This window comes from Rhinoraja longicauda, chromosome 18 (assembly GCF_053455715.1).
Source record: "Rhinoraja longicauda isolate Sanriku21f chromosome 18, sRhiLon1.1, whole genome shotgun sequence".
NCBI classification, from domain to species: domain Eukaryota; kingdom Metazoa; phylum Chordata; class Chondrichthyes; order Rajiformes; family Arhynchobatidae; genus Rhinoraja; species Rhinoraja longicauda.
The window spans coordinates 20,104,085-20,131,733 of record NC_135970.1 but is presented as its reverse complement, the minus strand read 5'-3'; the positions used below and the strand labels follow the sequence as shown (position 1 = coordinate 20,131,733).

Below are 27,649 nucleotides of genomic sequence, written 5' to 3'. Positions count from 1 at the left end.
AGCGGCCTTCATCAAAAGCCACCTGACCTAGTAGCAGAACGGGTGGCAAGGGTGGCGCAGCAGAAGAGTTGCTGCCTTACAGCGCCAGAGATCCTGACTTTGGGTGCTGTCTGTATGGAGTTTGTATGTTCTCCCTGTGACTGCGTGGGTTTTCTCTGGGAGCTCTGGTTTCTTCCCACACTCCAAAGACGTGCAGGTTTGTAGGTTAATTGGCTTCTGTAAATTGTCCTACTCTCGAGGGATAACTTACAATACTAGTGTATGGGGTGATTGCTGGTCAGCACAGACTCGGTGGGCCGAAGGGCCTGTTTCCACTCTGTATCTCTAAAGTCTAAAGACTGCCCACAGTTACGAGACATGGCCAAAAGGAAAAGCTTGTGTTTAATCGTTGAACAGTGCCGTGCACGCCCTCCTGAGCAACCCCACCTCTCACCTTTAAAAGACACGCACAAATATTTGATTGGAAGGGTTTCGCGGGATATGGGCCAAATAAGGGCGAGCTCTGTATGTCAACTTGGTCGGCATGGGCAAGGTGGGCAGAAGGGCCTGTCACCATGCTCCACGGCTCGATGACTCGTAAGATCCCATCAACAGCAGTGAGATCCCAGCCAGTTGGTTATGTTGATCTGAGGGTGGAGTACTGGACAGGTAGTGGCTGGCAGGGTGGGGATTTTGACCCCCTCCACCCCCTACCCTTCCTACTCGGCAGTGGCCTTGCGATGGCTACGTGGTGGGGGCGAGCTGTGTCCGCACGGGTGCCCCGCTCCTCGAAATCCCACGAGAGGCCTCTGGAGAACGGCAGGTCACCCTCATGACTGCAGAGGAACAATGCGCACTTGTCTGTAAATCTCCATCCTGCCCTGCCAACCCCGGGGATTTAGCAGCAGCCAGACCTGCGTTTAGTCACGTTAAGGAGTGACTGCTGGAAGGGGGCAGGGGAGTCGGCATTTTTCTTCCTTTAAGAGGATCAAGGTCGCGATCTACGGACCATCACTAAACACTTTACTGCTCGATGGCCTGACCTATTGAACCCTCAAGACACCAGGAACTGCAGATGCTGGAATCTTCAGCAAAAGATGGGAGAGTCGAGGACCAGGGGCCACAGCCTCAGAATAAAAGGACATACCTTTAGAAAGGAGATGAGGAGGAATTCCTTTAGTTAGAGGGTGGTGAATCTGTGGAATTCATTGCTTCAGAAGGCTGTGGAGGCCGTCAATGGATATTTTTAAGGCGGAGATTGACGAATTCTTGATTAGTATGGCTGTCAGAGGTTATGAGGAAGTGGCAGGAGAATATGGTTAGGAGGGAGAGATAGGTCAGCCATGATTGGAAGGTGGAGTGGACTTGATGGGCTGAATGGCCTATTTCTGCTCCTATACCTGATGAGCTGATGAAAAGCGCAAAGTCTTGGAGTGGGTCAGCCAGCATCTGTGGAGGGAGGTAGCTGGCTTGGGGAGTCAATAACCCAGTGATGTGCACAATGAATTCTCTCATTTTAAATACTCTCCTCTCTGACCCCCTCGCCTTTCTCCCACCCACCCACCCACCCAGGTCCTCTCCCCATCCCAGTGCACACACATTTCTCCCATTTCTGTCACCACCCACCCACCAACCTCCCGTTCCTGTCCTCCATACACTTGTCTCCCATCACTGAGTCATATATTGCTCCTCATCTTCCATCTTTCTCCTTCCACCCATAGACTGAGCATTCACTTTATCCATGCTCCTCGTGATCTTGTACACCTCAATAAGATCACCTGTTAGCTTCCAACACACCAAAGGGAAAAGTCCCAGACTGCGCAACCCTCTTCCTATAACTCGGCTCTCAAGCCTAGGTAACGTCCTTGTGAATCTCTTCTGCACCTTTTCCAACTGAAGGACATTGTTCCTGTAGCTGGGTGAGCAGAACTGAACACTGTACAGGCATGATCTCATCTGGAGAAAAGGAAGAGGTGACGTTTCAGGTTGGGACCCTTCTTCAGACTGAGAGTCAGGGGAGAGGTATGAAAAGGTACAGAACAAATTGGAGCTGGCACCGATGAGGAAAGGTGGTGCCCACAACGGTCCATTGTTGGCTGTAGAAGAGGTGATAACGAAGGGGTACGAAGAGTGAAACAGGCAGGATGACCACGGTGTGGAAGGAGCAAAGAGAGGGGGAATGTGAGGGTTACTTGAAGTTGGAGAAATCAATCCACCGCTGGGTTGTAAGCTGCCCAAGCGAAATATGAGGTGCTGTTCCTCCAATTTGCGATTGGCTCCACACTGACAGTGGAGGACGCCCATGACAGAAAGGCAGTACGGGAATGTGAAGTGGAGTTAAAATGTTTGGCAACCGGGAGATCGCACAGGCCAAGGTGGACTAAGCGAAGGTGTTCAGCGAAACGATCGCTTAGTCTGTGCTTGGCACAGAATCCCATTGTCATATGTACAGACAAGGGAACAATGAAATGTTCTTGACCTTTTGGGCACCGTGCACCTACACTCCCAGATCTCTCGTGCTGCAACACTCTCCAGGGCTCTACCAAGTCAAGTCAAGTCAAATTTATTTGTCACATACACATACACGATGTGCAGTGAAATGAAAGTGGCAATGCCTGCGGGTTGTGCACAAAAAGAATTACAGTTAAAGAATGTTTTGCATTGGCCGGGACACACCATTTACTGTGTGTGAATGCAGTCACCCCACCTCACCTCTGCCTGTCCTAGCCTACTAGCTCAGGGCCTCCGGATTCCTAGTATAACATTGTATAATCTCAGGCAGGCACTATTTTGATGTAAATCATGGGAATTGTCCTTGGTGGGTGAGAAAAGTGTTCCCGTCAAGGTTACCAACACAGCTCTCCCTGTTGTTATCACAAGCGTGTTTTGGGAATCTTCCCGCCACCTTCTACAAACATCTAATGGATGTGAGAGGACTGTGAAAAGTCCTGAGCTCATGAATGGGGCAGTCAGAGTGTTAGTTCCCGTTTCTTTAGTGTTCCCCCTCCCACAGTGCGGCGCTCCCTCACTGCCCCTCCCACAGTGCGGCGCTCCCTCACTGCCCCTCCCACAGTGCGGCGCTCCCTCAGTACTGCCCCTCCCACAGTGCGGCGCTCCCTCACTGCCCCTCCCACAGTGCACTGCTCCCTCACTGCCCCTCCCACAGTGCGGCGCTCCCTCACTGCCCCTCCCACAGTGCGGCGCTCCCTCAGTACTGCCCCTCCCACAGTGTGGCGCTCCCTCACTGCCCCTCCCACAGTGCACTGCTCCCTCACTGCCCCTCCCACAGTGCGGCGCTCCCTCACTGCCCCTCCCACAGTGCGGCGCTCCCTCAGTACTGCCCCTCCCACAGTGTGGCGCTCCCTCACTGCCCCTCCCACAGTGCACTGCTCCCTCACTGCCCCTCCCACAGTGTGGCACTCCCTCACTGCTCCTCCCACAGTGCAGCGCTCCCTCACTGCCCCTCCCACAGTGCGGCGCTCCCTCACTGCCCCTCCCACAGTGCGGCGCTCCCTCACTAACCCCTCCCACAGTGCGGCACTCCCTCGGTACTGCCCTTCCCGCGTAATACTAGGTAACCAGACCATAATAGTGTAAACCAAAATACATGGTGCAATCTAAACAGAGTCCATTGTAGATCGTTGCTGAGGTAGGGTAGTGGTTAGCAAAGATACTAGAGGAACAAGATGGACCACCCCATTGAAATTGCGTATACTGAAGTGTAGTACGCAAAGGAGCCATTTTAGTAGGCAAGACCTGCCGATCGCTATGCCTCTCGCAGTGTAATCAGTGTTGTGGGGGAACAGGATGTGTGATGATACCATTAAAATGCAGAATATACCTCATCTATCAATTCACAGATTTCTGTTATTTTTCTTTTTAAATGTTTCTGCCTACTAAAATGGCGCCATGACATACTACATTTTTCAGAGTCGAGTGGTCTATTTTGTTCCTCGAGTATCTTTGGTGGTTAGGGTTGCACAGTATAGTTTGAGAGCCAGATGGTTAAAGGGAAGAAGCTGTTCTTGAACCTGGCGGTCACGGTTTTCAGGCTGCTGTATGTTGGCAGTGAGAAGAGAGTGTGGCCAGGGTCTTTGTTGAGGCAGCACCTCCAGTAGATCCCTTCCGTGACAGGATGTTTGGCACAGCTCACTCCACCCAAGGAAGGATGGGAAACATCTGCCACAACATTAGTGAGCCTCTGGCAAAAACATTACAGATCTCGCAGTGCTGCAAACCACGGGAGCTTCCTGTTTGGAGAAAGGATGTACCGGCTTCCTGGTGCACAGTGATACAGCAGCTCCAGCAACCCAGCTTCCATCCAGAGCAGCCTACCCTGTTCATCCATCACAGGAGCAGAGTTAGGCCATTCAGCCCGTCGGGTCTACTCCACCATTCCATCATGGCTGATCTATCTGTCCTCCTCAACTCCATTCTCCTGCCTCTTCCCTGTAACCCTTGACACTCTTGCTAATCAAGAATCTGTCAATCTCAGCCTTAGAAATACCCAAATATTATCTCTACAGCCATCTGTGGCAATTAATTCTGCAGATTTAACCATCCTCTGGCTAAAGAAATTCCTCCTCATTTCCTTTCTAAAGATGCGTCTTTTTATTTTGAGGCTGTACCCTCTGGTCCTAGACCCCTCCACTCCCACTCCAATGATGTACAGGTTTGTAGTTTAATTGGCTTGGTACAATTGTAAATTGCTCAGAGTGTGTGTGGGATAGCGTTAGTGTGCAGGGATCGTTGGCCGGCACGGACTCGGTGGGCCGAAGAGGCTGTTTCTGAGCTGTATCTCTGAACTAAACTAGTGGAAACACCCTCTCTGCCTCCACTCGAGCCAAGCCTTTCACTAAAGTATTGTTGAATGCTTTATTAAATTCAATGTAGAAAACAAGTGGTTGTAGGGACATGATTTATTTGCATTTGGAAAAGTATGAACTGGTTAAGGATGGTCAAGGTGGTTTTGTATTGGGGAGGTTCAGTCTCGTATGTTTTTGGAGGATGTGACCAAGGTGATTGAGGACAAGACAGTGTATATTGCCCAATGGATTTTAGTAAAGCATTTATCAAGGTATCATGGCAGGCTGGTCCGGAAGATTCAATTACAATGGGATCTTGGTGAGTTGGTAAATTGAATCCAAAATTGGCTTGATCATAGAAGACGGAGATAATGGTGGAGGGATGCTTTTCTGACTGAAGGTGGGACCACTGTTATCTGTAACATACCAATCAATCAATTTATTGAAAGAAACGGCCCAAAGTGTCCATGCCTACCATTGATCATCTGTTCACTTCAGTTCTATATAAACTACTCTCCCACACACTCTGGGTAATTTACAGAGGACAATTAACCTATGACCAACACACATCTTTGGGATGTGGGAGGATTGTGTGCAATGTTGGTCATCTAATTTGAGGAAGGACATTCTTGCTGTTGAGGGAGTGCAGCGTAGGTTCACCAGGTTAATTCCCATGATGGCAGGACTGACATATGATGAAAGAATGGATCGACTGGGCTTGTATTCACTGGAATTTAGAAGGACGAGAGGGGATCTTATAGAAACATACCTGTATAAAATTCTTAAGGGATTGGACAGGCTAGATGCCAGAGAAATGTTCCCGATATTGGGGAAGTCCAGAACCAGGGGTCACAGTTTAAGAATACAGGGTAGGCCATTTAGGACTGAGATGAGGAAAAACTTTTTCACCCAGAGAGTTGTGAATCTGTGGAATTCTCTGCTAGAGAAGGCAGTGGAGGCCAATTCACTGGATGTATTTAAGAGAGAGTTAGATATAGCTCTTGGGGCTAACGGAATCAAGGGATATGGGGAGAAAGCAGGAACAGTGTACTGGTTTTGGATGGTCGGTCAAGATCATATTGAATGGCGGTGCTGGCTCAAAGGGCCGAATGGCCTACTCCTGCACCTATTTTGTATATTTCTATGAAACCAGAGCACCCAGGTGAAACGCAGATTCTCTTGGCCAGAGTAGGGGGAATCATGAACCAGGTTTAAGGTGAGGGGGGAATGTTTTAATAGGAACCTGAGGGTTAACTTTTTCACAAACAATGGTGGTGGGTCTATGGAAGGATCTGCCAGAGGAGGTAGTTGAGGCAGGTACAATCGTAATGTTTAAGAAACATTTGGACAGGTACATGGATAGGACAGATTTAGAGGGATAAGGGCCAAACACAGGCAGATGGGACCAGTGTAGTTGGGACTGGTTGGCCGCTGCGGGCAAGTTGGGCCAAAGGGCCTGTTTCCACGCTGTAAGACTCTATGACTCTATTACACAGAGAACATGCAGACTCCACACAGGCAGCACCTGAGGCCGGGATCAAAGCTCCACCCGCTGCACCACTGTGTCACCTGATTGGTGGTGTGGGTCAGAGGTTATGGGGAGAAGGCAGGCGAATGGGGTTAGGAGGGAGAGATAGATCATCCATGATTGAATGGCGGAGTAGACTTGATGGGCCGAATGGCCTAATTCTGCTCCTATCACTTATAATTGTTTTGACAAAAATGTAGGTGGGGTCTGATTAGTAAGTTTGTCGATGACGTGAGAATTGATGAGCAGCAGGAAGGTTGAGTCTAAACCAAATTCAACTCGCAAGTGATGATCTTTTTGCGAAACTGTAGAGTCAATTACCTGGGTGTGCCTCTGTTGTGCAATAGATAATCTCTTTCAGAATGGATCTTCAGGTAGTTAATGATGCATGACCTTTAAAAACTAAAAATATCTGCTCATTCTTATTTTAAATTCCCGTTCAACAAAGGTATGACGCACTTGAGACACATCAGAGCATCAGAGCATCATTTTTTGGATCTGGGTTTAGTTTAGTTTAGAGATACAGCATGCAAACAGGCCCATTGGCCCACCCAGTCCATGCTGACCATCGTTACCTCACATTCTCATCCACTCCCTGCACATTAGGGGCAATTTTACAGAAGGCCAATTAACCCACAAATCCTCAGGTCTGTGGGATGTGGGAGGAAACCAAAGCACCTGTCACAGGTGGATAGAAACGGAGAAACATAGAAAATAGGTGCTGGAGGAGGCCATTTGGCCCTTCGAGCCAGCACCGCCATTCATTGGGATCATGGCTGATCATCCACAATCAGTAACCTGTGCCTGCCTTCTCCCCATATCACTTGATTCCACTAGCCCCTACAGTGAATACAAGCCCAGTCTTTCCAATCTTTCCTCATATGACAGTCCCTCCATCCCAGGGATTAACCTCGTGAACCTACGCTGCACTGCCTCAATAGCAAAGACGTACTTCCTCAAATTAGGAGACGAAAACTACACACAATACTCCAGATGTGGTCTCACCAGGGCCCTATACAACTGCAGAAGGACCTTTTTGCTTTTATACTCAAACCCTCTTGTTATGAAGGCCTACATGCCATTAGCTTTCTTCACTGCCTGCTGTACCTGCACGCTTACTTTCAGTGGCTGGTGTGCAAGGACACCAAGGTCTCGTTGCACTTCCCCTTTACCTAATCTGGCACCATTGAGATAATAATCTGCCTCCTTGTTTTTGCCACCAAAGTGGATAACCTAATTTATTTACATTATACTGCATCTGCCATGCATCTGCCCACTCACTCAACCTGTCCAAATCACTCTGCAACCTCCTAACATCCTCTTTGCAGTTCACACTGCTTTGTGTCATCTGCAAACCTACTAGTGTTACTTCTAATTCCATCATCCAAATCATTAATATACATTGTAAATAGTTACGACCCCAGCACCGAGCCTTGCAGCACTCCACTCGTCACTGCCTGCCATTCTGAAAAGGACTCGTTTATTCCTACTCTTTGCTTCCTGTCTGCCAACCAATTCTCTATCCATGTCAATACCCTACCCCCAATACCATGTGCTCTAATTTTGCTCACCAATCTCCCGTGTGGGACCTTATCAAAGGCTTTCTGAAAGTCTAGGTACACTACATCCACTGGCTCTCCTTCACTCATTTTACTTGTCACATCCTCAAAAAATTCCAGAAGATTAGTCAAGCAGTATTTCCCCTTCATAAATCCATGCTGACTTGGTCCAATCCTGTTACTACTATCCAAATGCACCATTATTACCTCTTTAATAATTGACTCCAGCATCTTCCCCGCCACCGATGTCAGGCTAACTGGTCTATAATTCCCCGTTTTCTCTCTCGCTCCTTTCTTGAAAAGTGGGATAACATTAGCTACCCTTCAATCCACAGGAACTGATCCCGAATCTATTGAACTTTGGAAAATAATCACCAATACGTCCATGATTTCTTGAGCCACCTCCTTGAATACTCTGGGATGCAGACAATCAGGCCCTGGGGATTTATCAGCCTTCAGTCCCATCAGTCTACCCAATTTACCCTATTTCTCGCCTAATGTAAATTTCTTTCAGTTCCTCTGTCTCCCTAGATCCTCTGTCCTCTAGTACAACTGGGAGATTCTTTGTGCCTTCCTTAGTGAAGACAGATCCGATGTACCTGTTCAACTCTTCTGCCATTTCCTTGTTACCCATAATAATTTCACCTGTTTCTGCCTTCAAGGGACCCACATTTGTCTTTACTATTTTTCTCTTAACATACCTAAAGAAGCTTTTACTGTCCTTCTTTATATTCTTGGCCAGCTTCGCTTTGTACCTCATCTTTTCAGCCCGTATTGCCCTTTTTGCTACCTTCTGTTGCCCTTTGAAAGTTGCCCAATCCTCTGGCTTCCCGCAACTCTTTGCTATGTTATACATCTTTTCTTTTAGTTTTATTCCATCTCTAACTTTCCTAGTCAGCTACGGTTGCCTCTTACTCCCCTTAGAATCTTTCTTCCTCTTTGGAATGAAATGATCCTGTATCTTCTGGATTATGCCCAGAAATTCCTGCCATTGCTGTTCCACCGTCATTCCTGCTAGGATCCTTTTCCATTCGACCTTGGCCAGCTCCTCTCTCATGCCTTCATAGTCCCCTTTGTTTAACTGCAACACTGACATTCCTGGTTTAACCTTCTCCCTCTCAAATTGCAGATTAAAACTAATCATTTTATGGTCACTACCTCCAAGCGGTTCCTTTACCTTGAGTTCCCTTATTAAATCTGGTTCATTGGACAACACTAAATCCAGAATTGCCTCCTCTCTAGTACAAGCTGCTCTAAGAATCCATCTTGCAGGCACTCTACAAACTCTCTTTCTTGGGGTCCAGAACCAACCTGATTTTCCCAGTCTACCTGCATGTTGAAATCCCCCATAACCACAGTGGCATTACTTTTGTTACATGCCAATTTTAATTTCTGCTGCAACTTACACCCTATATCCAGGCTACTGTTTGGGGGTCTGTAGATAACTCCCATTTGTGTCTTCTTACCGTTACAATTCCTCAACTCTATCCTCAGTGACCCTACATTGTCAGTCCTTGCGTCACCCCTCGCAAGGGACTGAATTTCATCCCTCACCAACAGAGCTACCCCACCTCCTCTGCCCACCTGCCTGTCCTTTCTATAGGACGTATAACCCTGAATATTCAGTTCCCAGTCCTGATCCTTCTGCAGCAAAGTCGCTGTAACATAATGTCATATCTACCAATCTCTAACTGAGCCTCAAGCTCATCCACTTTACTTCTTATAGTGAGGCCAAGGAGGCTTTCTTCAGTCAGAGTATTGAGTATTGGGAGGTCACGTTACAGTTTTATAAGACGTTGGTGAGGCTACATTTAGAGTATTGTGTTCAGTTCTGGGCAACATGTTATAGGAAAGATGCTGTCAAGCTTGAAAGGGTACAGAGAAGATTTACCAAGATATTGCCAGGACTTGAGGGACTAAGTTGAAGGGAGAGGTTAGGGCTTTGTTGGGCTAGGGCTTTGTTCCTCAGAGTGCAGGAGGATGAGGGGTGGGAATGACTGGAGTAAAAAAGGCCCTCGATTATGTTGGTTGCTTTCTTGAGGCAGCGTGAAGCTTAGATGGAGTCGATGGTGGGAAGTCCGGTCTGTGTAATGGACTGGGCTACGTCCACAGCTCTCTGCAATTGCGTGGGGTCTTGGGCAGAGCTGTAGCTGATGAGTGCTGATGCGGTCTTTCTGCTGTGCATCTGCAGAAGTTATTAAGAGTCCTCGGAGACTTGCCGAAACTTTCTGAGTCTCATGCGGAAGTCAAGGCTCTGGAGCGTCTTCTTGTTGCTGCTTGTGCGGTAGTCACTGGCAGCTCCCTGAAGCTTGCCTGGTGCAGGGCGGGTGAGCTGGGGTTGGCCGCACAGTCCTGAGGGGGAGCGTGTCCACACTCCTATTGGACGGGACATGCAGATGGCCCACAGATCGTGTGCTGAGAGGTTGCAATGCCCCCGGGAGGAAGGGCGAGACTGACATCAGGATGGCAAAGTAATTAGTGTCTGCTGCATGTCAGGACGGGCAGGGGAAGGGAAATCCTGCCTCCTTCCTGCATCCAAGCACTTGGGAGTTGGAGAAGGAACATTTCAGCAGACGGTCGGTGCCGGAGAGGAATACCTGGTGGGATCAAGGTAAAGGCTTGGATAGCGTAGATGTGGAGAGGATGTTTCCACTAGTGGGAGAGTGTAGGCCTCAGAATTAAAGGGCGTTCCTTTGGGAAGGTGATGGGGTGGAATTTCTTTAACTTCTTTAGTTAACATTTTGGTTAAAGGCTGTTGAATGAAAATTATCTCCACTACTCCAGAAACACGGTTTTCGGCAAGCAGCATTCATTTCCATTCCTCTTGCAATACATTTCCAGGGCAATGTGCTGCAAGCAATTAAATGACTCAGAGATGGGTTCAGAGTCATGAGACGCATCAAAAGGTTTGATGTTGCAGGGAAATAGGGGAAGGACACAGAGTGCTGGGGGTAACTCAGCGGGTCAGGCAGCATCTCTGGAGAACATGGATAGGTGACGTTTTGGGTCGAGACTTCTTCAGATGAAGGGAAGGTCTACTGAGAGAAGGTGGTAAAGGCTTGTGATTGGAATGTAGAGCAGTTCAGCACAGGTACACACCCTTCATCCCGTGCCATCTGTGCCAAACTTGATGCCAAGTTAAATTAATCTCCTCCGCCTGCACATGATCTATATCTCTCCATTCCCCGCATGTCCATGTGCCGATCTAAAAGCCTTCTGACTGCCACCATCATTTGCCACAACCCCACACAGTGTCTCAGGCTCACCACCATCTCGAAACAAAGCCAGCTTAGTTGTAAGGAAGGCGCGTTCCATACTTGTTGCTGTCATCGGGCAACTGAACCACCCTAGAGAACCAACAACTAGAGAACAGTCCTGACCTACCATCTACCTCATTGGAGAACCTCGGACTATCTTTGATTGGACTCGACTGGCCTTTATCGTGCACTAAACATTATTCCCGTTATTCCCGTTATCATGTTTGCGTACACTGTGAAAGGCTTGATTGTAATCATGTATATAGTCTTTCTGCTGACTGGTTAGCAAGCAACAAAAGGTTCTCACTGTACCTTGGTACACATGACAATAAAGTCATCTCAACTAACTAAACTAAACAAACACATGCTATGAAATGCGATCAAATCCCAAAGAATCCTCTCCTACCACTGATGTGAGGATTACTGGCCTATATTTTCCTGGATTATCCCCACTTCCCTTCTTAAACAAAGCAACTCCAGTCCTCCAGAAATTGCCTGTGGCTAGAGAAGGTGATAAGATCTTAATCAAAGCCCCTGTAATCTCCCCTCTTTCCTTACCCTATAACCTACGGGCAGCACAGTGGCACAGCGGTAGAGCTACTGCCTTGCAGTGCTGGAGACCCAGGTTCGATCCTGGTGCTGTCTGTATGGAATTTTGTACTTTCTCCCCGTGACCTGCCCGTTTTCTCAGAGATCTTCGGTTTCCTCCCATACTCCAAGGACATACAGGTTTGAAGGTTAATTGACTCGCTAGTGTGTGTAGGATAGTGTCAGTGTGCAGGGATCGCTGGTTGGCGTGGACTCGGTGGCGCTGGTTGGCACGGACTCGGTGGGCCAAAGGTTTCCGCGCTGTGTCTCTAAACTAAACTAAACCTGGGACAGCTACCAACAGCTCCCTGGAGATGTATCCAACTCGATGTGCTTCAAGAGCCCCAACACCACCACCTTCTTGATATCAAACTGACCTTGCACATTAACATTCCTCACACTGATCTCACTGTCCTTCTCCTTGGTGAATACCAGTGCAAAGTACTCATTTAGTAGCTCGCCTACATTCTCTAACTCCAAGGCAAATTCCTTGAGTTCGGTTTATCCTTGAGTGGTCCTACCTTCTCACTGGTTCCCCTCCTATTTTAATATGTGTATGAAAACCCTTGATTTTATTTCATTCAACTCTAACATTTCATACCCCACTTCTGGCCCTCCGACCTCTCTGCTTGAGTTAAATAAATGGCACACAGTGTCTCAGGCGGCACGCTGGTGTAGCGGTAGAGTTGCCGCCTTACAGCGCCAGAGCCCGGGTTCGATCCTGACCCCGGATGCTGTCTGTGCTGAATTTGTACTTTCTCCCCGTGACCGCGGGAGGTTTTCTATGGTTGCTCCGGTTTCCTCCCACATTCTAAAGATGTACACGTTTGTTGGTTAATTGGCTTCAGTAAAGATTGTGAATTGTCTCTTTTGTCTGTGTAGGATTGAGCTAGTGTACGAAGATCGCTGGTTGACATGGACTCGGACGAAGGGCCTGTTTCAGTGCTGTATCTCTAAACTAAACTAAAGTACTGAAATATCACAGTGGGCCAGCCTTGACCCACTGAGTTACTCCAGCAGTTTATTTTTTGTAAACCAGCACCGGCAGTTCCTTATTTCTCCCTGTTTGTGTTCTTTCTTACTCACTTTATAGTCCTCAAGTCTGATTTCTTGTTCCTCAACCTTACATACACCTCCTTATTTTTTTTGACCAAATTTACTACCTCTTTTGTCATCCTAGGATCCCTGACCTTGAAATCCTGATTCCCCCTTCCAAATGCTGCCTGACCCGCTGAGTTCCTCCAGCACTTTGTTTTCTGCAGAGTCTGCAGTTCCTCGTGTCACCATAGCAACAAGGCCTTGCGTTACTGCAGTCTGCTTTGTCCTCCATTAACGAACACTATCTACACGTACTGCGATAAAGGGAGATAACTTTGTGTTCTTCCATAATCTCGCAGCCCCAGGCCAATAAATGCATTCTGCCGCAATACACTTGAGTGTAGTGCGGGAGAGAGTTTTGTGTGTTTATAAAACAAATCCCACCAATCCCAGGCATGAAGATAAGATGGCTGACCTTGCCTTGGACATCTCTTGTGGTTTGTAGCTGAGTGTGCTGTTTGCTTCAAAGATGGTCCAAGAGTGGGGAGGGGAGGGGAGGAGAGTGCAATGTCTACAGGGGCGACTGTTTTTGATTCCTAGCTCAGCCACAATAAAGATCTGAAGTATTTCTGCAAGATTATGCAGGGAGGGGGGTCCCTGTTTTGATACCAGTGATAAGTAGCGATGGCTGGAATGTGAGGACTTGCCATACTTGCCATATTTTATTTAATAATTACCAGACCAAGTGTCACATTTTTTGGTGTTTCAGTACTTAAAGAAAAAGGTGCAGTTTTTGTATTGGCAAACTTGCAAAGGGTACTCTAAGGAACGTATCGCAGAGTCCAAGAAGGAAGCCATTTGGTCCGTTGTGTCTGTGCTGGCCAGGGGCGGCACAGTGGTGCAGCAGTAGACTTGCGGCCTTAGAGCGCCAGAGACCCGGGTTCGATCCTGACCACGGATGCTGTCTGTATGGAGTTTGTACGTTCTCCGCGTGACTTGTGTGGGTTTGTCCGGTTTGCTCTCTCACTCCAAAGACGTACAGGTTTGTAGGTTAATTCCCTTCGGTAAATTTGTAAATTGTCCCTGGAGTGTAGGATAGTGTTAGTGTACAGAGTGATTGTTGGTTGGCGTGGACTTGGTGGGCCGAAGGGCCTGTTTTTGCGCTGTATCTCTAAAAGTCTAAAGCTCTTTGAAAGAGCTTTCAGTCAGTCCCATTGCAAAGAGAACAAACTGCTGGAAGAACACAGTGGGTCGGGTGGCAGCTGTGGCGGTAGATGGGTGGTTGACTTTTTGGGTCGCGGATTATGAGTGTAGAAAAGGTGGCCATGATAGAGGTGAAGGGGGAATGGGGAGACGGGAGCAGGCAGGTGATGGGTGGAACCAGGCAAGGAGGGGGATGAGAGCAGATGGAGCCAAGTGGGGGGGGGGGGGGAGGGGAGCAGAGAGTGGAGGTGGAGACGAAGGCTGGAAGACCAGGGGAAAGATTCAATTGGAGAGGCAATTTTTCACACAGAGGATGGTGGATATAAGGATGAGCTGCCAATAGGGAATAGTTGAGGCACGTGGAATAATGATATTTAAAATGCATGTGTGGATAGGAAACGTTTAGAGTTTTTAAATGGAGGTAATTGGGACCAGTTTAGAAGGGGCATGTTGGTCAGCAGGGATTAGTTGGGCCGAGAAGCCTGTTTCTGTGCTGTATGACTCTGTCTCTGCGGCTGTGGCGGTGAGATTTCTCCTTGCCGAGGGTCAGTCACCTGTGGCCCGGCACCATGTGGTGGTCTCAGCGTTTTGCCGATCCCAGCCTCCTGGAGACTGCGGATCCCATGGTTTCACCGCTGGAGGTGGTGAGGGGAGTTCCATGGCCGAGCGTGGAATAGGCTTGGTTCAGGAACCTGCCGGTTGTAGACAGCTCGCTGTTCCTGAACCTGGTGGTGCAGGACTTCAGGCTTCTGTACCTCCTGCCCCTTGATCCTTGATGATAGATGCCGCCTTCTGGAGCCAGCGCCTCGTGTGGGTGCGTTTGATGGTGGGGAGGCCTGTGAGTCCATCACTCTCTGCAGCCTCTTGCGTTCCTGTTCATCTGGATTGCCATACTAGTCCATGATCTAACCAGTCAGGATATGTTCTACAGTAGAAAAAAGGAACTGCAGATGCTGGTTTACATGAAAGGTCACAAAGTGCTGGAGTAACTCAGCGGGTCAGGCAGCATCTTTGGAGAACATGGATATGTGATTTTTCAGGTCGGGACCCCTCTGACTGAATAAGTCTTCCTTCTGTAAAGGGTGGCAACCCGAAATGTCTCCTATCCGTGTTCTCCATAGATGCTGCCTGACCTGCTGAGTTACTCCAGCACATTGGGACTTTCCCTTTCTACAGTACATCTGTAGAAGTTTGTTAGAATATTCAGATACATGCCGAATCACTTCAAACTTCTTGGAGACTCTGGTGCACTTTCATTATGATTAAATCGCGAGGTGCAATTGTTTAGTTTAGCGATACTGTGCGGAAGCAGGCCCTTCGGCCCAACGCATCCTTGCTAACCAGCGATCACCCCGTACACTAGCACTATCCTACACACCAGGGACAATTTATAATTTTACTGAAGCCAATTTACATACAAACCTGTACGTCTTTGGAGTGTGGGAGGAAACCAGAGCACCCGGAGAAAACCAACGCGGTCACGGGGAGAACTTACAAACTCTGTACAGACAACACCCATGATCAGGATCAAACACTGGTCTCTGGCGCTGTGAGGCAGCAACTCTACCACTGTGCCGCACGATAAAAATAGTTTTGTTGCTGCTGCAGCTTTCCAGCATCTTCCCGAATACCGTCAGAAGTGTATCCAGTTTTAAAGTGCCCGATGAATCCTGGATTCTATTTATTTCTTTATGGCCTGAGGCAGTGAGCTGTGTGTATCTGTTGGCCTATACTTAGTGCAGTAACACTATCTCAGATATGTCTCGCTGTCGTGAAACTCTTCGCGTTGACGGGCAGGCTGGTCCCTGAGGCCAACGTCAGCCTATGGCTATCACCTCGACAATCATCCGCTCCTCTCCCTCGGCTTGTTTACACAAGATAATGCTCTAATGGGTCCCACTGGGAGAGTACATCTCGCTCGGCCACAGTCCCGCTCTCCAGTCCCTGTCCACGAAACTGCCGAGCAATTCTGGTATTGCATGCTGACCATCTCTCATTTCCCCTCCCCACCTCCCCTTCTGCCCCTCTCCTTCCCTCCCTTCCCACCTCTCCCTCTGCCCCCACATCTCCCACCTCTCTTCCAGCTCCCCCCCCTCTCTGCTCCTCTCCCCTCTCTTCCCCTCTGTCTCTCCCTCTCTGTCTCTCACTCTCTCCCCTCCCTCTCTCCCCCTCCCTCTCTCCCCCTCCCTCTCTCCCCCTCCCTCTCTCCCCCTCCCTCTCTCCCCCTCCCTCTCTCCCCCTCCCTCTCTCCCCCTCCCTCTCTCCCCCTCCCTCTCTCCCCCTCCCTCTCTCCCCCTCCCTCTCTTCCCCTCCGTCTCTCCCTCTCTGTCTCTCACTCTCTCCCCCTCCCTCTCTCCCCCTCCCTCTCCCTCTCTCCCCCTCCCTCTCTCCCCCTCCCTCTCTCCCCCTCCCTCTCTCCCCCTCCCTCTCTCCCCCTCCCTCTCTCCCCCTCCCTCTCTCCCCCTCCCTCTCTCCCCCTCCCTCTCTGCCCCCCCTCTCTCCCCCCCTCTCTCCCCCCCTCTCTCCCCCCCTCTCTCCCCCTCCCTCTCTCCCCCTCCCTCTCTCCCCCTCCCTCTCTCCCCCTCCCTCTCTCCCCCTCCCTCTCTCCCCCTCCCTCTCTCCCCCTCCCTCTCTCCCCCTCCCTCTCTCCCCCTCCCTCTCTCCCCCTCCCTCTCTCCCCCTCCCTCTCTCCCCCTCCCTCTCTCCCCCTCCCTCTCTCCCCCTCCCTCTCTCCCCCTCCCTCTCTCCCCCTCCCTCTGTCGTGTTCCCTGTGACGCAGGCACTTGGCAAACAGGTTTTGGGAGCCGATGCCGTGACGTCGAGGTGATCTTTGCAGAGTAATTAAACTGAAGAAGGGTCCCAACCCAAAACATCACCTATCCATGCTCTCCAGAGATGCTGCCTGACCCGCTGGACTTTTGTGTCTTCTTTTGTAAACCAGCACTTGTCGTTCCTTGTTCCTACACTATAATTAAACCAGTGAGTGATTTATGGTTGGGAATCCAAAATACTGCAGATGTTGGAAAGTGGTGTTCATTGTCTCGTTGGTCATAGAGTCAAACTGCAGGGAAACAGGCCCTTCGGCCCAACTCATCCATGCCGACCAAGGTGCCCCATTTGCCTGCATTTGGTACATATCCCACTAACCTTTCCTCCGCATGTACCTGTTCAAATGTCTTTTAAATTTTGTTATTGTATCTGCTTCAACTCCATTCTCTGGCAGCTAGTTCCATATTCCCATCACGCTCTGTGTGAAGAAGGTGCATGTCAAGTTCCTGTTAAGTCTTTCCTCTGTCGCGTTAAGCGTATGCCCTCCGGCTCTTGATTCCCCGACTCCTCATCCTCTTGCGTTCCAAGGAATAAAGTCCCAACCTCTCCCGAAAGCTCTGAAGTCTTTGTAAATCTTCTCCGCACTCTTTCCAGTTTAATGATGGCTTTCCTAAAGCAGGGTGACCAAAACTGAACACAATACTCCAGCTGCGACCTCACCAGCGTCTTGTACAAGTGTAACATACCATCTCAGCTTCTATGTGCAGGAAGGAGAGATGGGATGGGTGACGTTTCGGGTCGAGACCCGTTTTCAGTCTGAAGAAGGGTCTCGACCCGAAACGTCACCCATCCCTTCTCTCCAGAGATGCTGCCAGTCCCGCTGAGTTACTCCAGCATTTTGTGTCTATCCCAACTTCTATACTCGATTCTCTGCATGACGAAAGCCAGTGTGCCAAAAGACCTCCTCGCCACCCAGTGTTTACATGTGTTTACATGGAGTGGGGAACTGCCACACACCAGCGACCAAGGACTCTGTGGGAGGGAGTGCGAGAGGTTTAGTTCAGAGATACAGCGCGGAAACAGGCCCTTTGGCCACCGACCAGTGATACCCACACTCTCCCACTACCCTACACTCTACCACTACCCGCACTCTCCCACTACCCTACACTCTACCACTACCTACACTCTACCATTACCTACACTCTCCCACTACCCTACACTCTACCACTACCTACACTCTACCATTACCCTACACTCTACCACTACCCGCACCCTCCCACTACCCTACACTCTACCACTACCCGCACTCTCCCACTACCCTACACTCTACCATTACCTACACTCTCCCACTACCCTACACTCTACCACTACCCGCACTCTCCCACTACCCTACACTCTACCACTACCCTACACTCTCCCACTACCCTACACTCTACCACTACCCGCACTCTACCACTACCCTACACTCTACCACTACCTACACTCTACCATTACCCTACACTCTCCCACTACCTACACTCTACCACTACCCTACACTCTACCACTACCCGCCCACTACCCTACACTCTCCCACTACCCGCACTCTCCCACTACCCTACACTCTACCACTACCCTACACTCTACCACTACCCTACACTCTCCCACTACCCTACACTCTACCACTACCCTACACTCTACCACTACCCTACACTCTACCACTACCCTACACTCTCCCACTACCCTACACTCTACCACTACCCTACACTCTACCACTACCCTACACTCTACCACTACCTACACTCTACCATTACCTACACTCTCCCACTACCCTACACTCTACCACCCTACACTCTACCACTACCCTACACTCTCCCACTACCCTACACTCTACCACTACCCTACACTCTACCACTACCCTACACTCTACCACTACCCTACACTCTCCCACTACCCTACACTCTACCACTACCCTACACTCTACCACTACCCTACACTCTACCACTACCTACACTCTACCACTACCCTACACTCTAGGGCCATTTTACAGAATCCCCAATTAGCCTACAAACCTTTACGTCTTTGGAGTGTGGGGGGAAACCGGAACGGAACTCCCGAAGAAAACCCACGCAGGTCACGGGGGGGGAGTGTACAAACTCCATACAGAGAGCACCCGTGGTCAGGATCGAACCCGGGTCTGTGGCTCTGTCGAGCAGCAACTCTACCGTTGTACAGGCCCTTTGCTCCAGGAGCCTACGTGCCTTGCTTACAGTCAGTGCTTCCCATTGTGAGCTATAATTAAGCTGTAATTACAGCCCACCAGGGGAAGCGTGGTGAGGCATTGCGTAATGCTTGTAAGGCGAGCTTCTTTTTCCATCCATATCCTTGTTCGAGAGCCAAAGAGTCGAGAGAGTTTAATTGTCATGTGCACCGACAATGGTACAATGAAATTGCTACTTTAGTTTTAGTTTATTAGTTCAGATACAGCTCGGAAACAGGCCCTTCAGCACCGACCAGCGATCCCCATACGCCAGCACTATCCTCTACCCGCAACGAGGGGAACCATTTATAATTTTTTACCAAAGCAAATTAGCTTACAAACCCGCACGTCTGTGGAGTGTGGGAGGAAACTGGAGCACCCAGTGAAAACCCACGCGGTCACAGGGAAGTCATCCAAACTCCGTACAGCCAGCACCCGTGGTCAGGATCGAACCCGGGCCTCTGGCGCTGTGAGGCAGCAACTCTACCAGCTGTGCCAACGTGCTGTGATACTTGCTGCAGCTTAACCAGCCAGTAAATGCAATAACACAAAGATAAATGTAATAATCAATGGTACAATGAATTAATAACTGCAATACTCGGGAGCCATAGTGGTCTGTCGTGTATCCAAAGACGCAGTTCAGGGAAGATCAGAGATACTGAGGTTTGTGTTGGGAATTGTTGGGAAGAAGGTGTTCTTGAACTTGGTGGGCATGGTTTGTTGATGGTAGCAGTGCAGAGGGCATAGTGATGATGTGGGTCTTTGATGATTCTGGCTGCGTTTTGGAGGAGCACTTCTGATAGATCCCTTTGATGGTGGTCCTCTATCGGTGATGGACCAGGCTCGACTGTGTGGGCAAAGTTTTATATACAGAGAGTGGTGGGTGCTTGGAATGCAATGGTAGTGATGAAGGCAGATACCAGTGGCTTTTAAGAAGGTTTTGGATAAGAATGTGGATACACAGGGAGTAGAGGGAATTGGGTCATGTGAAGGCAGATGAGATTAGTTTATCTTGGTATCATGTTCGGCTCAGTCATTGTGGGCCGAAGGGCCTGTTCATGTGCTGTTCTGTTCTCTGCTCTATGTTTCCTGTATTCTTCGCGCTTGGGTGTTGAGTTACAGAACATGGATAGGCAAAGTTTAGGGTCAGAAGAATGGTCTCGACCCGAAACGTCACCTGTGCATGTTCTCCAGAGATGCTGCCTGACCCGCTGAGTTACTCCAGCACTTTGTGTCCATTTACTCACTCTGTCACATCCAGTGCAGCAGAGGGGAATGTCGGGTTAATCCCACCTTCCCACTCTCAGTCCAAGCCCCGCTCGGCCAATGCTCAGTCTACTGTACAAGGTTGTCCACCTCTATATTTCCAAGTTCAAGTCCACTGTCATCTGTCCAAGTAGGGTGAGGTACAGGTACAGTAGAAATCCTGCATTACAGCAGCACAGGCTCATAGACTTGGACTAGCCACAAAACATACATTACACCTCAGATGCCGAAAGAAAAAAACGGAAAAAAACCCCATCGTGTATGGCACATGTGTTGTGGGCCGAATGGCCTGTTTCCCTGCCGTATGTTCTGTGTTTTATATGTTCAGGTGTGTGTAGTGTTGGGAGCAAAAATACAATTCCGACATTTAAAAGACATTTGATCAGATACCTGAATAGGAAGGGTTTAGATGGTTCTGGGCCAAATGTGGGCAAATGCAATGGTAACGTGCCAACTTGGGCAGTAGGGACAAGGTGGGCCAAAGGGTCTCCCTGTTGTGTGACTTTGGTTCTCTGTGTCTGTCTGTCTGTCTGTCTCTGTGACTCTACGACTGTCTCTGTGTCTTGTCACTGTCTCTGTGACTCTCTCTCTCTCTCTCTGTCTGTCTGTCTCTGACTCTCTCTCTCTCTCTGTCTGTCTCTGTGACTCTCTCTGTGTCTGTCTGTCTCTGTGACTCTCTCTCTGTCTGTCTGTCTCTGTGACTCTCTGTCTGTCTGTCTCTGTGACTCTCTCTCTGTCTGTCTCTGTGACTCTCTCTGTCTGTCTGTCTCTGTGACTCTCTCTCTCTCTGTCTGTCTGTCTCTGTGACTCTCTGTCTGTCTGTCTATGTGACTCTCTCTCTGTCTGTCTCTGTGACTCTCTCTCTGTCTGTCTCTGTGACTCTCTCTCTGTCTGTCTCTGACTCTCTCTCTGTCTGTCTCTGTGACTTTCTCTCTGTCTCTGTGACTCTCTCTGTCTGTCTGTCTCTGTGACTCTCTCTCTTTGTCTGTCTGTCTCTGTGACTCTCTGTCTGTCTCTGTGACTCTCTGTATCTGTCACTGCCTCTATGAACCTCTCTGCATCTGTGTGTGTCTCTCTCTGCGACTCTCCCTGTGTGTCTGACTGTCTGTCTCTATTTCTGTCACTCTCTGTGTCTCTGTTACTGTCACTCTCTCTGTGTCTGTGTGCCTCTGTGACTGTCTCTGCTGCTCTGCCACTTTCTCTGTGACTGTCACTATCTCTGCGCCCCTGTCTCTCTGTCTCTGCGACTCTGACTCTCTCTGTCACGGCCACTCTCCCCGTCTCTGCTACTCTCTCTCTCTCCAAATCTGCCACTCTCCCCGTCTCTGCCACTCTCTCCAAATCTGCCACTCTCCCCGTCTCTACCACTCTCTGCCACTCTCTGCCACTCTCTCTCTCTCTCTCTCTCTCTCTCTCTCTCTCTCTCTCTCTCTCTCTCTCTCTCTCTCTCTGCCACTCTCTCTCTCTCTCTCTCTCTCTCTGCCTCTCTCTCTCTCTCTCTCTCTCTCTGCCTCTCTCTCTCTCTGCCTCTCTCTCTCTCTCTCTCTCTCTCTCTCTCTCTCTCTCTCTCTCTCTCTCTCTCTCTGTCTGTCTGTCTGTCTGTCTGTCTGTCTGTCTGTCTGTCTGTCTGTCTGTCTGTCTCTCTATCTCTCTATCTCTCTATCTCTCTCTCTCTGTCTCTCTCTGTCTCTCTCTGTCTCTCTCCGTCTCTCTCTGTCTCTCTGTCTCTCTCTCTCTCTGTGACTGGCCATGGAGACGGACATGCCTGGGGTTAACCGGGCGCTGGAGTCGGGAGTTCGCTGCCGGGTTTCTCGCCCTGAGCTCGGGATACAGAGGGTGCCGCCAGTGGAGTTGATGAACGCTCCAGTCCCGGCCCAGTTATGAAACCTGAGATGACTGATGTGTCTCTGGGATGGGTTACATCAGCTGGGAGCCATGTGCCAAGTCAGAGCGTAAGCTGCAGTGGCCAGTCGAGGGGCTGGGGGTAAGCTCAGCTTGTTACAGTGACTGCCCGCTACACGTGGGGCTGGGGGCTCAGCTTGTTACAGTGACTGCCCGCTACACGTGGGGCTGCCCGACCTCGGGGCGACCCAGCAACGTTGTGTGTGGGTACAGCCGCGCAGGTAGGGAACGCTCAGCCTCAACTCGCCCATCCGACAGAAAGTTTAAACTTTGCAGCAGTTGAGTTCAGTGATTGTGTGCCCTGGGATATTGTGCCCTGGGATATTGTATCTGTCGCCTGGTGTGTGTGTGTGTGTGTGCGGTCAGGGAGTTACTGAGTCTCCACCGGCTTGTCTCTCGGGCAGGAGAAAGCTCTTTGTGTCTGGGCTCTGGACAGGTGTAGAATTCAGACGTGTTGTGTCAGGGGAAAGTTATGTCGTGTCAGGGGTGTGCACTGTGCTGCTGCTTTTGATTTACGAAGGAGAAACCTTCCTCCTTCCTTCAGATCACAGAGTGTGGAGAACAGGATGCCCCATTCCACAGATTGCCTTTCAACAAGGCTCTGCCCTCTGCTCGGTCTCTGAACACCTCTGCATCTCTGTGGCACTTTTCACAACCTCGGGGTTCCCCTAACTTGTCCGTTGCCCGTTCAGGCAGTTTCTGTGATGTGACCGTTGTATAATATCAGTTGGTTGGCTGTGGTGAGTCTGGTAGACCTGGTGCCTAAACACCGTCAGAGACTGGGGTTTGATCCTGTGCTTGGGTGCTGCCTGTGTGGAGTTTGTATGTCCATCAGTTCTAAGTGCAGAATTAGGCCATTCGGCCCATCAAGTCTACGCCATTCAATCGTGACTGATCTATCTTTCCCTGCCCATAACCCCTGACACCTGTACTGGTCAAGAATCTGTCAATCTCCGCCTTATTCCCAAAGACTTGGCCTCCACAATGAATTCCACAAATTCACATCACCCTTTGACTAAAGAAATCCCTTCTCCTTTCCAAAGATACGTCCTTTTATTCTGAGGCTATAAAGTGTTCTGCCTGCGACCGCTTGGGATTTCTTCAGGGGCTTTAGTTTCCTTTCACATCCCAAAGGCTTGCGGGGCTTGTTGGTTAACTGGCCTCTGTAAAATTGCCCCTCGTGTGCAGGGAGTGGATGAATGTGAATGGCTGGGTGATAGACACAAAATGCTGAAGTAACTCAGCGGGTCAGGCAGCATTTCAGGGGAAAAGAAATAGGTGACGTTTCGGGTCGAGACACTTCTTCAGGCTTGATGGATGGTGGTGGATGGACGATGTGGACTGGATGGGCTGAAGGACTTGTTTCCACGTTGTATCTCCAAACTAAACTGTTGGTCACACCAAGCTCCCACGCAGTACTAAAACTTTGATCAGATTATCCACTTGTGTGGGGCACGTTGACCGATTTGAATATTAACCTCTGGGTACTGGGAAGAACGTATTTATTTCATCGCTTCAGATTTCCTTGTGACTGAGAAGGCCATTCAGCCCATCGAGTGATGACAGCCTCTGGGCGCATAATCCATCAACCTCATTCCCCCACTTATTTCCTTGTCAGCTGTTATATCTCATGCCATTAATATTCCCCCCGATTCTCCCACCACACACCAAGGGGTAATTTGCGGCCGCTATTCCAACGTGGGGGGAAAACTGGAGGGAGGAGGTAGAACACGGAACAGTACAGCACAGGGACAGGCCCTTCAGCCCACAATGTCCGTGCTGAACATCACGCCAAGATGAACTGATCTCCTCCGTTCATGTGATCCATGTTCCTCCATTCTCTGTATATCCATGTTCTTTTCCAAAAGCCTCTTAAACGCCACTATCGTGTCTTCCTCCACCACCATCCCTGGCAGCGTGTTCCAGGCGCCCGATAACAGCCGGGAAGAAGCTGCCCCTGAATCTGGATGTGTGTCTTTTCACACTTTTACACCTCTTGCCTGATGGGAGAGGGGAGAAGAGGGGGTGACCGGGGTGAAACACGTTCTTCGTGTGTAAGGATATGGGATGTGTATGGCACTATGGAAATTATATATTTATAACAATTAATAAGTGGTGACTGTTACCAGACCTTTGGACAGAAGTGCGGATTGGAAGGGGTTGCAGGGATAGGGGTGAAATGTGGGCAGTTGGGACTAACCTAAAATGCCAAGTTTAGTTGAGTTTATTGTGGTCATGTGTACCAGTGTACAATGACAAGCTTTAGTTGTGTGCTACCCTGTCAAAGAAAAGACCACAGTGTACAGATAAAGGATAAAGAGTACATTTAGTGCAAGATTGGGCCTGCTCACCAGAGGGCCTAGCCCTGGGACGAACGTCTTGCCCGACTCGTAGATTCTAAAGGAAATGCTGATGGATTGGCAGTATTCCCAGCTGTCTGAGCTGTTGGAATACTTTTTTTTCCAGAGATACAATGTGGAAACGGGCTCTAGGGCTCACCCAGTCCGTGCTAGCCAGCAATCACCACGCACAGTAGCACTATTTACAATTTTTGCCAAAGCCAATCTGTACGTCTTTGGAATACGGGAGGAAACCGAAGCACCGGGAGAAAATCCACGCTGTCACAGGGAGAACGTACAAACTCCGCACAGACAGCGCCCGCAGTCAGGATAGGTGCTGGCTCGAAGGGCCGAATGGCCTCCTCCTATTGACCCGGGTCCCTGGCGCTGTAAGGCAGCAACGCTACCGCTGTGCCACCACGCTGTCTTCAAGTCAAGTCAATTTTATTTGTATAGCACATTTAAAAACAACCCACGTTGACCAAAGTGCTGTACATCAGTTCAGGTACTAAGAAACGAACACACAATGGCACACAAACATAACAGCACATACATAAACACTTTAGTTTAGACTGAAGAAGGGTCTTGAACCGAAACGTCGCCCATTCCCTCTCTCCAGAGATGCTGCCTGTCCCGTTGAGTTACTTCAGCATTTTGTGCCTATCCTCGGTGTAAACCAACATCTGCAGTTCCTTCTTACCCAGTTTAGTTTAGTGCGAAAGAGCTCAGGTAAAACTGGGCAAGTTGAGGAATGTGCGGTGTTGCTCTGCAACCTGGCCGGTTCCCAGGTGCACGCTTGCAAGTTGTGGCTCCACACTTGCTGTGTGGCCTGTGTGGGGAGGCAGGTGTATGATCCAGGCCGGTGTAACGCTGAGTCAACAGTCTTTGACTGTCATGTGCACCAGCAATGGAACAATACAATTCTTACTTGCTGCAGCTTAACAAGCTCGTAATCACCACAACACAAGAAATCAGGGTACAATTACCAATTGTATAATAAAATAATAATCGGTTAGACTTGGTAACCTGATCCTCTGAGCCAACTGTCCTGGACGTTGTTGAGCTTTAGTTTAGTTTAGAGATACCGCACGGACACAGCCCCTTCGGCCCATCGTGTCTGTGCCGACCAGTGATTCCCGTACACTAGCACTCTCCTGCATACAATTTACAATCTTTACCAAAGCCAATTAACCTACAAACCTGTACGTCTTTGGAGTGCGGGAGGTAACCAAAGCACCTGGAAAAAACCCCAGGCAGGTCACGGGGAGAACTTACAAATTCTGTACAGGCAGCACCTGTAGTCGGAATCGAACCCGGGTCTCTGGCGCTGTAAGGCAGCAACTCCACCGTTATGCCACCAAGCTTCTCAAGAGTTTGTCGAGACCTCATTATCCAGGCAAGGATTAGTATTATTGTCCTGCGTACCAAGACACAGTGATAAACGTTCTGACGAGTCTCCCATCAGACTCCTTTACTTTCCACCAGAAGGGTAGAAAGCAGAAGAAAGGGGTTGAGAGGGAAAAATAGATCAGTCATAATCGACTGGTGGAGTAGACTCGATGGGCTGAATGGTCTAATTCTGCTCCCATGATGTTATGAGTCACGAGTGTTTAATTGTCATTAGTACTGATGATAAACTCTTGCTTGGTGCAGCTGAATGGGCCCATGAACGCAATGACACACACGGATAATGTGCAGTAATCAATAATACAATAAATTAAGAACTGTAACACTGGGTAACTAAGTGCAAAGCTGAAGTCCACAGTCCAACCAAAGTCAGGGTTGGAATGGCCAGGATGGCCAAAAGGGCCTTCACCTGTGTTGTGTGACTCCATGACTCTAACCTCTTAATGTGGCTGTGGAGAACACCGATAGGTGATGCTTCAGGTCGGGGGCCTTCACCCTTCTTCAGACCGATTGTAGTCGGGGGAAGAAAGCTGGATGAGAGATGGGTGCGGGACAAACCCGCGCAAATGATAGATGAACACGTGAAGGAGGAAGAATATCAGTCTGAAGAAGGGTCTTCACCCGAAACGTCACCCATTCCTTCTCTCCAGAGATGCTGCCTGACCCGCTGAATTACTCCAACATTTTGTGTCTTTCTTCGATTTAAACCAGCATCTGCAGTTCCTTCCTACACATATGAAGGAGTCTTTGATGGGCAGACGGTTGGACAAAGGACAGAAATGGGAAGAAAATGAAGTGCTGGGAGGTTCAGAGGAAAGAGATGCGAGATGTAAAGCCAGGGGGATGGATCTAGGTGGCAGGGGACGGGGAAGGGGCATGAGTTGTTGTTGGTTAGTGAGCTAAAATTGGTGAAATCAATGTTCATACCGTTGGGTTGTAAGCTACTCGTGGACTATGAGGCGCTGTTCCTCCAGTTTGCCCATAGCCAAACTGTGGCAGTGGAGGAGGCCCAGGACAGAAAGATCGGTATGGGAAGAGGAGTTGAAATGGTGAGCAGCTGGGAGTTCCGGCAGGCCTTGGAGGACCAAGCGCAAATAGTTTGGTGAAAGAGTTGCCCAGTCTACACTTGGTCTCACCAGCACTTTGTGGGGTATTTGTGTAAACCAGCATCTGGATCTACTTCTGTGCTCCTTGTGTTAAGATTTCTGCCGAGGGTTCCATCTATGCTGGTCTAACCGTGCTTTGTTTTTGCCGACATTTCAGGATCGGTGATGCGTGGGGGTTAACGTCGGTGTTTCGGGCCGGGGCTGAGCGGTGGCGACCTGACCTGTCCTGACCTGCCACCACCCGCGAGCCATGGGTGAAAACGATGTCGATAAAGGCAGCCAGGCCGGGCAGCTCTTTGAGAACTTTGTGCAGGCGTCGACGTTCCGGGGAACACTGCAGGCTTTCCACATCCTAAGCCGCCAGCTGGACCTCGACCCTCTCGACCATCGCATGTTCTACTCTACGCTGAAATCCAAGCTCAACACCTGGAAGGCCAAAGCCCTCTGGAGCAAACTGGACAAACAGAGCAATCACAAGGAGTACAAGAAAGGTGGCGCGTGTCCGGACACTCAGGTGAGGGGTGCTTGTTCACACTGTCCCAGGGTGGAGGGGGGGGGGGCTGGTAGTGACAACCAGCATCCCCTAGTCCCTTTGCACTGCCCATTTTTAAATGCGCAGAGGGTTCAGAAATCAGAGGTGCAAACGGACTTGGGAATGCAGGTGCAG

At 49.6% G+C, this 27,649-nt stretch overlaps 1 protein-coding gene across 3 annotated transcripts in view; it reads left to right on the top strand.

Moving 5' to 3' along the window:
* The window catches only part of mical2b (microtubule associated monooxygenase, calponin and LIM domain containing 2b), a 187,367-nt gene that overhangs the window by 19,849 nt on the left and 139,869 nt on the right, over positions 1-27,649 (top strand). For all 3 annotated transcript variants that reach the window (XM_078415258.1, XM_078415256.1, XM_078415257.1), the window contains exon 2: positions 27,140-27,496. In XM_078415258.1, the coding sequence (XP_078271384.1) occupies positions 27,233-27,496 (264 nt within the window). In that variant the 5' untranslated portion in view covers positions 27,140-27,232. The remainder of the gene's footprint in view (positions 1-27,139; positions 27,497-27,649) is intronic.